Source organism: Olea europaea, unplaced genomic scaffold (assembly GCF_002742605.1).
Source record: "Olea europaea var. sylvestris unplaced genomic scaffold, O_europaea_v1 scaffold1908, whole genome shotgun sequence".
NCBI lineage: Eukaryota > Viridiplantae > Streptophyta > Magnoliopsida > Lamiales > Oleaceae > Olea > Olea europaea.
Window position 1 is genome coordinate 16,073 of NW_019236892.1, and position 13,666 is coordinate 29,738.

At 34.7% G+C, this 13,666-nt stretch overlaps 2 protein-coding genes across 3 annotated transcripts; both read left to right on the top strand.

Annotated features, from left to right (window-relative positions):
• Positions 1–402: 402 nt before the first annotated feature.
• LOC111378967 lies at positions 403–5,235 on the top strand. Its single transcript, XM_023002271.1, has 6 exons — positions 403–906; positions 1,611–1,724; positions 2,526–2,606; positions 4,005–4,177; positions 4,313–4,409; positions 4,831–5,235. Exons 1-6 carry the CDS (start codon positions 625–627, stop codon positions 4,939–4,941), a joined length of 858 nt encoding a protein of 285 aa, XP_022858039.1. The 5' UTR covers positions 403–624; the 3' UTR covers positions 4,942–5,235.
• Positions 5,236–10,096: 4,861 nt separating this feature from the next.
• Positions 10,097–12,943, top strand: LOC111378968. Of its 2 annotated transcripts, none has more exons than XM_023002272.1 (9): positions 10,097–10,189; positions 10,811–11,162; positions 11,477–11,510; positions 11,591–11,812; positions 11,905–11,994; positions 12,106–12,171; positions 12,261–12,352; positions 12,435–12,482; positions 12,577–12,943. In XM_023002272.1, exons 1-9 carry the CDS (start codon positions 10,138–10,140, stop codon positions 12,692–12,694), a joined length of 1,074 nt encoding a protein of 357 aa, XP_022858040.1. In that variant the 5' UTR covers positions 10,097–10,137; the 3' UTR covers positions 12,695–12,943. The 2 variants fall into 2 exon arrangements, with proteins under 2 accessions (XP_022858040.1, XP_022858041.1); XM_023002273.1 differs by having other exon boundaries at positions 10,121–10,189; positions 10,680–11,162.
• The last annotated feature ends 723 nt before the right edge of the window (positions 12,944–13,666 follow it).

Sequence of the window (13,666 nt, forward strand, 5' to 3'; positions counted from 1 at the left end):
TTGGTATTACATTGAAATGATTTTGCACCAAAATTTGATGTATTTTGGTGGATCCGTTGGAGATGTACTAAATAGCCTTGATTTGAGTGGCCAAGAAAGCTTTGGTCTCACCAAAATTGTACAAATTTTGGTTGGTGTCACATTGATAAAATAAATGTTACAACTACGTATTTTTAATTTTTTTTTTTTAGGAAATACGGTTATCCCATTGGAATTGACTGTTATCAAAAATAATTTTTGTCAACGACAAATCACAGAGAGAGGACTCTATTTATAAAATTTGGTAAACAAATTTGTACTTACAAAATAATTCTTAAAGAGATTCTGCACCAAAATTTGATACATCCATTGATGATGTCCTAAATAGGCTTAGATTTGAGTGGCCAAGAAAGCTTTGTACACGTGTCACTCTACCTACCACTAACCGCTAATATCTCCTCACTTTGCCTCACACAACGGCTCCAAGCCATTGAAACCCCACTCCTGAATTCCCTTGTTACCGTCGCGCTGCCTCCATCTTCACCCGTCCCTCTGGGACAGAATAGTGATTCCATGGCCTTTCTCCCTCGATAGAATTCGGATAATTGCATAAAATATTGTGAGAATTTTTCAAAAAAATAAAAAATGCATTGTTTGAATCTGAAGGTAGTTACTGATTTCAACGCGCGGTCATGGCCGAGTCGACTCGTCGTGGACTCGTATGCCGCAGGCACCAGAGGGCAAATGTTGAATTGTAACAGTAATTATAAACATCAGAATGTTAGGTTAGTCAAGATTGTTGCTTGTAGTACGTCGGAGGATCCGAATCCTATTTCGGGTTCCTGTCAGGGTCAGAATTCGGTTCTTTCTCGGACCCAAACCTATGCTTTGTTGAAGCAGCAATTGGAAGTCGCTGCAAAATCAGAGGTTGGCATATATTTATATTCTGTGCAATTACCAAGCGTAATTAGCTCTGGATGAAACAATGTACAACTGTTAAAAGCGTGCAGTTTAAAATACTACAGCATTTTTACCGTTCTGTGTGTAAAAACCTGCCATTTCGTATTTAATTTTAGTTATCTTTTCTGGTTATGGATGAAAACTATTTCGATTTTACTAACAATTGATTTGTCTACAAGATGTTGGTATTTAAAAATATTACGGTTGCTTGATTGAGCACACCAATTTGGGAATCCAAATGCTCTAGTTTGAGCTTTAAACAGACCTAATTGTTTATTTCAGCATAATGGCTCCGAAACCATATAAGAGGAGTAGCTAAAATCGTTATATGTTGATTTTTATTTTTTAGGGTTGACCCCTTAACAGCAAGCAAAGCAACGCAACGCAAAATTTGCTTCTTTTTTTTTTTTTTTTTCACGCCCGCATGTTTCCTATTATAATTGAAGATGTTGTTGAAGTAGTGTAAATCATTGTTTAGTTGCTATATTTATTTTAACTTTAATTCTAATGTTAATTATAGTTTCGGAAGCACTTGTATTAACTTTGAATTGGATAATAATCTACTACTAAGTTTAAGTTATGCATGGTGATTTTCACAGGAAATTTCATTTCTACTTTGATGGTTTTATGCTGTGATTTGACTTATTTCCTTTTCTGATAAACTATGTTAGGATTATAAAGAAGCTGCCAGACTTCGTGATTCTTTGAAAATTTTCGAGGAAGAAGAGCCAGTTTTGCGTCTTAAGAGGTCGTTGAAAGAGGCCATTACAGAGGAGAAGTTTGAAGTAAGCCTTTCCCATTATGTAATTATTCTTTTTCTGCACATATCACTTTGAAAGTTAAGAGAAAGTTGTTCAATTGCATATGCTTTTCTGGGTGCAAACACTACTTAAATCAAATATAGAGGATGATTCATTAAGAAAGTGGGTGATTTTGAGTTTGATCCTCCATTGTCGTTATTGTATACTGGAGGATAAAAAATTAACATGCGAGGGGAGAGAGTGATTTGCAATTCAAATTTACTTCATATCATTCAGATTTCAGTTCGAGTGGCGAGAAAAGGTGTTTCTAAATGTGTGTTGAGTGCTATTTAATTCTTGCTTTTCTTTTCCATTGTATTGTAGGCCATTAAGTGTTACTTCTCTTTCCTTTAAGTTGACAAAAGATTTTCTTTATTCAGTGTAAGCATGTTAAATTGAGTACCGTACCCGTATAGACAATTGGTCTACTTAATGTTTGAAGTGTCTTATTTCAATTGTTGACTTGGCTTAAAATCTTTTGGAAGCTACAGTATTAATGATTTTCAACTAATAAAATATTGGCATTGCAATGACAATTTAAAAGAAGCGTATGATGGTAGTGCCAAATGTCTTGATAGCATAGTGATTTTGCATACATCTATATATGAAATTGTGTGAACCTCAAATTTATGGGGAATAAGATTTGCTTTGTTGTTAAAATGAAATTGGATTTTCTGGCTATATATTGATCATGAAATTTATGATAGAATTTTTCAAATGGAGTTTTTTTTGCATTACCGAACTCTGTTTATTGGTGTCTTTTCTTATCTATGTATGTACCCCCAGGATGCAGCTAGGTACCGTGATGAGCTGAAGGAAATTGCTCCACACTCTCTCTTGAAGTGCTCTAGTGATGCAACCACTTTGGTATTACACATATCAGATATCGAATTGATTTGAGCTTTTTGTAACCTAAACACAGTTCTAGTGATGCAACCACTTTGGTATGACGCACATCAGATATTGAATTGATTTGAGCATTTTGTAAACTAAACTGGAGCAATTTCCAATTGGCCTGGTGCTATCATGTCTTTTTATGAGTCCAACAACTAATAAGCTGGAATATTGGGTTACTTCCAAGCTAGTCTGTAAACCTTTTTTGGACAATCAATTATATGACCAGATATGCACACTGCATGTACACTCATGACTCATGGAGCATGAAATTCACAAAACCCCAATTACTTTCCTTATTTTTTTAAACCATAGACTTATACTTATTGTTGGCTAGTCTTTAGAAGATTCAACTTTTAGATGGTTCCTTGAACCTAATCTGTCTTTTTTCTAACTCCATGTGTGATATGATATATTCTGCTGCATTTGCATCTATTATTTTTATTTTATTTTATTTCTGTGATTGTTGCACTTTTAGATTAACTAGCTGAGTTGATAGCATAAATTGCAACTTGATGTTATTAGATTTGAATTTTATCCCTTGCATAGCTTCATGTCAACTTGCATCAAACCCTCTTAAGATTCTAGTTATTAAAAAATTATCTAATTCATGGAAAGAGAGTCAGATGATTCTGGTTGTCAAGTAGTGGATCCGTCCGATTGCTGACACTGGATCACAAGGTCTAGTGTTAGAAGCTTAGTTTAACAAGCGGACTTGTTAAATCAGAAACTTGGTTCCTTACTAATTGAACTTCTGTTCAGCAGAAACAGAAAATCCCCAGGAAAAAAAACTAGGGATAGGCAGAATTCACCTTTATCTCTACCATTCCCACTTTTTATGCTGCAAATAATGCATTTGATTATGGAACTCCTAATCGGACTGGAAATTATCCTTTATTTGAAAGATTAAGTCTGGGAATGGACAAGTTACTGTATTTCTTGGAAACTGGGTTAATCCTAGTATCTATTATATCACCCAAGTTATTCACTCACTGAACAGATATGATCCCAGCTGCCCTTTGCAAGAATTTGGCCCATCCTGATCTCGACAGTAACCTTCTCTCTGGACATTTTTGATTTTGGACTGGGAGTCTGCCGGTGAGCATAAGCTCTCCTCCAAATTCAGGAAATTTGAAACACTGGATCGGGTCTTGTTGGTTGTTTAGACCCAAACGTCCATGCTCGACTTTTCTTATGCTTCATTGGGCGTTGGGGGGGGGGGAACCTTTATGACAAAAAATTTAAAGAAAGGCCTTCTTTCATTTTAACCCTTAAACAAGGGCCTTTTAATGGGGGGAGGCAACAAGTAGTTAAAGCATTGATGACTCCTTGTATATCTGGATCAGTTTTTGACTATTCCTTCTTCTTCAGGGCGTTAGGGTTCAGGTTAGGAGTGTTTACATAGAAAGCCGAAGTCAGCCTTCGAAGGGTCTTTACTTTTTTGCATATAGAATCAGGATCACCAACAATTCAGATCGCCCAGTACAACTTTTGAGAAGGCACTGGATCATCACTGATGCCAATGGGAAAACCGAGAACGTCTGGTAAGTTGTCAGTTCTGCCATTCTTGTGCAAAGAGGAAGAGCTGCAATATTGTCTTGATCTTTTATCTCATTACAATCATTTAGGGGATTACTAATCATTTTTGCTTTTAAAAAATCTACCTACTTTGTAAGCAGGGGAATTGGAGTTATTGGTGAACAACCAGTTATACTTCCCAACACCGGGTTTGAATATTCATCAGCTTGCCCATTGAGCACACCTAGTGGCAGAATGGTGAGAACGGTGAACTATTTTTGATGTACATTTAACATCATTCCCACCATGAAAACCCGGTTGCTTAGTTTAAGCATAATTTGATCTAGTGCCATACTAGATGACATTGACATTGAATATCTATAGTTGAACCAGTTACATGCAGAAATTAACATGCGATTTTGAACCCTTCTCTCCCCTTGTATCAAAAAATCCTACTAACATGGACCCCTACAAGCATTATTCAAATATAAAGATAGATCTACAAAATAAATTATGCTGGTCATAAATGTAATTCTTTGCTGACTGGCCATGTTTGAGCTTCCTTAATTCTCGTTTTGGTGGAGAAACCTTGTTTTTTCTGTGCATATATAAGTAATAGAAACATAATTGTTACTGCTATACATAGATTTCATTTTTCGTTGTTTTTATCATCTTACAGGAGGGTGACTTTGAGATGAAGCATATTGATAAAGTAGGCTCTCGGACATTCAACGTGGCCATTGCCCCCTTTTCTCTCTCTACATTCGGAGATGGTACTGATGCTTTTTGAAGAGTACTGTGGATACGCAAAATGGAGATGGATTGTCTCACGCGTACTGTTTGTTATATCAGATTGTAACATCATAGCAATAGTGCAGTTCTTGAGACATGTCAAAACCTGTATATGTTACCATAAGAAGTGTAAGATATTTAATCATCCCCAGTAAGGATTGTATGCTAGAGACTGATAAATACACGTCAAAACAGAATTTTGTCTGGTTTGTATTATGAAGTTATAAATGGAACGAACTGTATAGTATGTATGTATTGAAACTGCAATGTTGATTGGAAATTGATTGCTTTATTCTTGCTGCATTATCTCTTTATTAACTTCCCTCAGATAAAAAAGTAAACAAGTAAAGAAAGGAGGATAGTACGTTAAAGTGTCTTTTGTTCTTGCAAATGGTTTTTAGATTAGAAATACATGTTGGCATTTCTTTTCAATCTCTTTAATTCAGCATAACCATCTGGTGTGAAAAGGTTTATGCCCCATAAATCCTGCAATTCTTAAGGTACTTTTCATAATGAAATACGTATTAGCAATTAGTTTTGCTTGTGGCATTAACAGACGGAGCTCAGTACTTGTTTCTCTCTGTGTCTTGAATTTTCAGGAGCAAAGTTTGATTCTGGCTGAGTTATGAAGTCACTTCTGTCAGCAATTGGTATGCCCTCTGGCCTGTACTTCGTATGTTTATATGGTAGTGTTCTTGTTTATGTGTATACCTCTCTCTGCATCTCAACGGTGTTTATGCTTCTTTTGTACCCAATCTTGGCATGTTTTTATCCACAAATTAACTGCTATATTGATTAAAATTTGTATAAGTTGGTTGAAGGTTCTGATTGAATCGTTTGAGTTTTTATTCTTTTCTTTTTTTTATTGAATTTGCATAGCATAAGATAGTCGTAAGTCAGTTGTTCGTTTATGGCGAATCCCATGTTCCAAATTTATTATTACACAAACATATGCATTTGTCCGTAATGTAATTTCTTTAGGCCTAACAGTGTTCGTTTTTATAGAATGTGACTTTATAGGACTTCAATAGAAATTTAACATTACAGTAGCATTTCTTTTTGTTGTTTTGTGTTTTAGAATATTTTTTCTTTTCCTTTAGGTTAGGCTTGTGATTGGGACATTGTTGTCTACATTAAACTTATTTTTTGCCAAGATTGAAGGCTGTTAGTCCATATTCCACCACAGATGATCTTTATGCACCATTCTGGTAGTTATATTTATTAACATAACAAACAGAGCTCAGTACTTGATTCTCTCTGTGTCTTGAATTTTCGGGAGCAAAGTTTGATTCTGGCTGAGTTATGAAGTCACTTCTGTCGGCAATTTGTATGCCCTCTGGCCTGTACAAACATATGGTTGTGTTCTTGTTTATGTGTATACGTCTATTTGCATCTCGACAGTGTTTATGCATCTTTCGTACCGAATCTTGGCATGTTTTTATCCACAAATTAACTGCTATATTAATTACAATTTGTATAAGTTGGTTGAAGGTTCTGATTGAATCGTTGCATTATTTTATTTTATTTTTAATTGAATTTGCATAGCATAAGATAGTCGGAAGTCAATTATTCGTTTATGGCGAATCCCATGTTCCGAATTTGTTATTACGCAAACATATGCATTTGTCTGTAATGTAATTTCTTTAGGCCTAACAGTGTTTGTGTTTATAGAATGTTAAGACTTTATAGGACTTCATTAGAAATATCACAATACAATAGCGTTTCTTTTTGTTGTTTTGTGATTTAGAATATTGCTCTTTTCCTTTAGGTTAGGCTTGTGATTGGGACTTTGTCGTCTACATTAACTTATTTTTTGGCCAAGATTGAAGGCTGTTAGTACATATTCCACCCCAGATGATCTTTAGACTTTATGCATCCTACTAGTTATATTTCTCGTATTTATTAACATAATGGAGTGAACAGAATTCATGTGGTCGATTCCACATTTAGAGCATGTTTGGTAAAGCTTAAAATTCAATTAAAATCAATTTATTGACCGTCATTTCATTATTTTATCCGTTATTTTTGAATTCTTCTCTCGCAGGTAGGATCCATTTTATCTCTAATAGTCAAAAAATCAATTAACAAAATCTCTACCAAACAAGCACTTAAAAAGCACGGCTTATTATGGTATATTATGATGGAAGGGCATCTAAGTTCAGTCACAAATCAAATCCGAACAAAACATGATATAGCTCATTGTTATTATTGTAATTAGGTAGACACACACGACAATTTCTTACAGGATGTTGGCACTCCCGTGATGAATATGATTCATTTCTCTCTCTCTCTCTCTCTCTGTATTTTTCCCTTCAAATTGACTAAAGACTTTGCCAGTAAATTTCTTAACTCCGCTCATACAAATACATTGCACAGTTGCTCAAGTCTAGCTCAAGTCGCAAGAGCAGAATTTTACCAGTAAAATGATCTGGGTTCGGGCATTTTTTTTGGGGGAGTGGTACCCTTTGATTTCCTTTGAAAAATAAAGAAAAAGAAAATCCTCACAAGGGTTTGATTTGACTGACGTGATTGATTTCTATTTATTTCAAAATATTTTTTTTTCTTCCTTTCAATCACATATTTTTAATAAAATAATATTATACGCAAATTTAAAACTTTTTTTATTTTTTAATTACATATTTTTCATTTAAATACTATTTAAAAATATATTATTTTCAGAAAATGAGGTTCAAACATGCTCTAAATAAATATTCTAAATGTGGGAACTGTCAAGGTTGTAGGCTTGTAGGTCTTTTGTCAACTTATTCAAGTTTGCATACAAATGCAGATACTAAAAACTCATAGTTTCAACTCCTTGTAGGTACAGTGTACATGCAACTTTTGTTCTCTATTCTGTTGGGGTACATCTTTCGAATTTACCCCCCACACAAAACTATAGGGGTGGGACGGTGGGAGCCCTCAAAATTGGAGTTCGACCTTTTGAAAACTCATAGTTTCTCTTTATTCAAATCAATAACTAGGAAAAGTAGATACTCTAGCTTGAGAAGCTTTTCATTTAGTAGGTTTGTAAAATTTGTTTGGATAAGCGTACGTATTTTTGTTGTGGTTCATGTGGATTAGGGATGACAATGTAATGAGTCCAAGGCAATCCTTCCCATCTCTTATTTCATGAAGATTTTCGGAGTTGGTCCGCCATGTTGGGATGATGCAGGTAGGGGGGTAGAACTTCCTAGCAAATGGATGTTAATGCGAACAAGGAATTTGTTGCGTATAACTAATCACGCGTAAGCCTTTGCTTTGGGGTCACGCATTGACAAATGTTGGACTTCTTCACCCTTTTTGTGTGAGAATTACTCACGCTTTTATACCATTGCACAAATGACAACATACAAATAAAATGGAATGGCTTCTTCCTAAAGTTATTTATTACATGACAATGAAATTTATTGTGGGGTCACCCAACTCGTGATATGGTTTCATCTGGGGTGATTAGATTTTGTTATGTTGTAATAGGATCATTGAATTTATAATTTTGTTTCAATTAAGTCATTCGGTCTCGTTAAAGGATAAGGATGGGGCTAGGCAAGTGGGGTTTGAAGCAATCCCATTCTTGCCCAATTTTTCGATGGGTCATGTGAGGTTAAGATATTTTGTCATCCCGAAGTCTTAAAAGGAAAAACGACATGACGACTAAGGAACATGCTTAATGTTTTAGCCCTAACCCCAGAATGGATTGAAAATCCATTTATTACGTAAACGCTTTTCCGAAGGGGCAATAAAAAAAAAAAAAAGGATTGTGTGTGTGAGGGTGGGAGTGGGGGACGGGATTGGAGTTCTCGAATTGAACACAATTTTTGTGGGGGAAGACCAAGAAGGTCTTTCTTTTGGTGGGCCCACAATAGTCAAGGTCTGGGTCTCAACACTGGGTCCCATTTTAAAGTCTGGCAGGACAATCTTTGCTTAATCATCGAACAATTCATAACATGCCATTTTCCCACAAAATGTCGGTCCAAATTTTGCTCTGTGGGCCACTGGATGCGTGGTCCACTGTCCTGTCTCTTGTAACGCAAGTATTCCATCAACATTCCAAGCAATTACTTATTTATTTATTTTTTCTTTCGTCTTTTAGTTAGGCCAATCAATAACTTGTTGGTTAAGCTTGAAATATTAAAAAGAGCTCTTAGGTGCAAATTTTGTAAATTGTTTTTTATTACACGAAAAAGGAAATATTAGGAAAAAAATATATTTGAAATTCTGAGTTCAAAATTCATCTGGTTAAATATATTAAGACCTATCTTGTTTCTATGTCGAACAACTCAAAAAGTTTTAAAATAAATTCTGACTTTTAAAACTTGTGTTCTACTAGTTAAAATTAACTAAAGTCGTGAAATAACAGAAGGGGGAGAAAAAATGGCTCGGACCACCACTAAATATGACTCCAACTTCAGTATGTGGCGTCTGAAGTTTTGAGAATAATTTTCATTAATTTCACATGTTTAGATTTCACTTTCGATCGGTGAAAATTAACTAACTATGCGAAAAGGCGATACTATACAAAAGGGTGAGAATCAATGACTCGGACCACCACTAAAATTGGCTCCAACTCCAATCTATGGTGTATCATGCATGAGTTTACATCCATCTCATTTCCTTTTTACATCTCCTTTATTTCTTTATTGGGAGCCGATGACAACATATAATAATTTATTTATTCAAAGTAAGAATAAAAACTCCAATACCCAACACAAAATCCATTTATAAAAATATTAATGGACCCCACACAACCCCCCACCCCCTTCCCCTCCTATTAAATATCAAAAACTAGAAAAGACTCTAAACACAAGGCTGTCTCTGCACAATAAAAGGTGACAAATCCTACAATTTTTGCATTGTTTTTGGGAATTTTCATGTTTTGCATGGGAATAATAGCTCTTACTTACAAGATCTTAATCTTATTAGGATAATATATAAAAAGTGTTAGCTTATGCTCAAAGCACACCATCTCTTTTCATCCTCTCTATATCTATTATATTTATACATCTTGAGCGTAGGGACATGGCTCGATCGCTCCAACAAGATTTTGTAATTTTTGATAAATTTATGCATAATTTTTTATTTTTTAAAAATATATCTTTTACTTTTAGCATTTTTAAATCCTAGCTGTCATTGACTGTATATATATATATCTATCTTTCTCTCTCTGCTTTTTATTTTAGTTTTTAACTGCAAAGCAATGAAGCAAAGAATCTCTTCTTATACACCGCCACATTGTGTTGCTTTCCTTTGTAAGTATTCTCACTTTCCTTTGCTTACAATTCAAAACCATAAGTTCTTCTTTTGCCATCTTTCAGTTAAATATTTTATTTCAAAATTCGAATTATACCCTGAAAGTTTGGAATCTCTGATTACTTTCAGACGATAATTCAATACAAGTTTTGTTTGAACATCTTCTTTCTCTCTTCTTGCTTTGAGTTTAATCCTAAATATTGTTATAAACCTCTGATTCTGGTTATCGGAATTGATGTTCGACCAAAAAATCGAAATGGTCCCTTCATAACCAGTAGTGCATAATATCAAATAAATCATTTTTATCTTGAAGTACATGTTAATGTAGTCTTGTTTAGGACCAAATACTTGCTTCAAAATTGAACAAATTTTTGGATCAGAGCAGAATCTTCAGACGCAGCAGGATTTGATTTTCCGTTGTTATTTGTGCTCAATTCATTTCGAATTCAATTCAATTCTTTTATATCTTGTCGAGTTTTCCTCCTTCAGATTCGTTGTTTCTTCCGAAGTTTTTGCCTGGACTCGAATTTTGCAATTGGAGGATTCTTTTATTACTGCTGAGATTAGACAGAGTTGGAGAAAAAAGATAAACATCATGAGTTTCTTAACATTTATAACAGGTTCTCCGAAAAATTCTTGGCAACCGGCTATGACTATCGATACTACAACAGCCTCTTACTGGCTTAACTGGCGGGTTTTGCTCTGTTCCATGTGGATTCTAATGTCGATGGTATTTGCATCAATTCTTATCTCTAAATACGAAGGTCCACGCAATGTTAAAGGAGGAAAAACTGAAAACGAACAAGACTCGGCTGGAGTCTTGTATGAAGATGAAGTCTGGAAGCCGTGTCTTCGAAGTATACATCCTGTGTGGCTACTTGCATTTCGAGTCGTTGCTTTCACCGTGCTTCTGTTAATGCTAATCCTAAATGTTGCCGTTGATGGAGGAGAGATTTTTTACTTCTATACTCAGTAAGTAGTACCATTTCTTAAACCATTTGACACACAGACCTTGCTATATGTACATTAATGCTTACATAAAAGATCACATAATGTCACATTGCACTCTACCATTTGACATTTTAAAATACTGTCAATTTTTTATCCAATCGTGTCCCTCCACATCATTTTTATGAACAAGTAGCAAAATTCTTGACACAATAAAGTGCACTTAGATTATGTTCTTCGCATAGGATTCAGATCGAATGACTCTATATCCATTATGTATTTTTGAAGCTATAATTGCTTATCTCCTTGTTCGACTTCTTGTATTGGATGCTCAACAGGTGGACTTTTACATTGATTACCATTTATTTCGGGGTAAGAAATCGTCCTCATTTCATTTGTGAATAAACACATACCATGTCTTCTTTTTCTTATGGCATTTTAATCTGTTGTAGCTTGGATCCTTACTGTCCATAAACGGATGTTACCGGCATCATAAATTTGGTGGCGATAAATTTGATGACAAGCATTTTGACGCCGAGCAGGGCTCTCGATACTCTGCAAGTGCACGTAATTCTAATGCATCGTGTGCTACAAAAGGCATGGACCTCAATCAAGAACATCCTGTTCGCCGAATTGCTGGCTTCTGGGGTTATGTCTTCCAAATCATTTTCCAGGTAAATCCCCGTAAATAATTTCTGTTATAAAGACGGCTGCATTCATATTCAGAAGAATTTTTTTACATTTTTACCCACCTTTTCGTTGATAGATGAATGCTGGAGCTGTGATACTGACAGACACAGTATTTTGGTTCATACTCGTACCGTTTCTTACCATTAAGGATTACAATTTGAATTTTGTAAGTACTGTCAAACATTTGTTTCTTTACAAAATTTAACAACTCGGGTTTCTAATTACAAATTCCTTTTATTTTTCTGTGTCTGAACGATATGTATTAATAATCTTGCAGTTGATTATAAACATGCACTCGATCAATGCCATTTTTCTGATTGGTGACACTGCATTGAACTGCTTGGTAAGCCCACATTGCCAATTAATTTCTACCACAATTCATATTTTCAGCTTCTCATTATGAATCTCTCTCTTGTTGTGACCATTATTCAGCGATTTCCTTGGTTTCGTATTGGGTACTTTTTTCTCTGGACGGCTGTTTATGTCGTTGTACAATGGGTCGTCCATGCTTGCATCGCGCTTTGGTAAATCATCTTCTTCCAATCCTTTATGTTAACTAATAAAAATGTATGTGCTTCCTTTGTAACAGAGAATTTTTTGAAACAGGTGGGCTTATCCATTTCTTGATTTGTCGTCGCCATTTTCTCCATTATGGTACGTAGTTTTCGATTTCTATCAGATTTAAAAATACATTTTATATTCGATTTGGTTTGCTGTCAAATTTCAATCTATTCGACTTCCTTTACAGGTATTCAACCGTCGCTCTGATGCACATACCATGCTATGGCATATTCGTGCTGATAATGAAGATGAAACGCTATTTGCTGTCAAAATGGTTTCCTCAGTCTTATCGAAGTATGCAGTAATGCAATTTGAGGACCGGTTTTCTTTATTCGACCGATACACCTATCGTATAGAAGAACGAGGAAAGATTTGTGTTTGTGGCTAGCAATATAGGATATGACTTTCTTTTGTAAATTTTCATAAGAAATATAAACAATAAATTGCATTTTGAGGGATATATAGCTGATAAGAGAATGTAATACGATCATTAGTTGAGTCCACCCTTGTAACTTAATAGATCTGGATGAAATAGACAGCGAATTTAGTTTTTAGCCCTTCTTATCCTTTTTCTTCTTTCTGTTTATGTCCCTCTTTTACATATTTTCTCCAAAATGGTCCTCAATGCTCTCTGATTTTAATTTTCTTTTCATTCATTATTGGATAATTTATATTGTTTCTTATCTCCCGGCTTCAATTAAATGCATCAAATACTTTTTGGTTGCGTTTAGAGCATCGGATTAGACAGTAATTTGATGTAAAGTTAGAATAGATAATAACATGTGAATTGTATTATGGTGGATTAAGTTGGATAAATATTTTCTAACAATGTTATTTGCACTATCGATCATATAAAATGAATCCGAAGGGTGGAGATAGGTTTAAGTTGGATAAGAAAATAAAAAATCTAAGAATACTATCTACCTTAATCCGTCGTAAAATCATCTACCATGGCTTTATATTTTAATTTTAAACTAAATTCTTCTAATTTGGTGGGTCAATTGCAACCTTTTAAGAGCATATTTGTACGTAGTATACTGAATATTGAATTATGGTGAACGTTACAATAATGTAACGATCTAGCTTTCTGTCAAGTCTTCCAAGATTCGAGCCCAATATCTCTTAGTTATGAAAGATTTAAATTGAATTCTGGTACTAATCAATTTTAAACAAATGAAAGAAAAGGGAATACATGTTGAGAAAAAGTATTCATTTTAAAGTAAAGCATACGTACGCATCATATGCATGTAGTTCGTTTACTGAGTTTGAGCTCATTC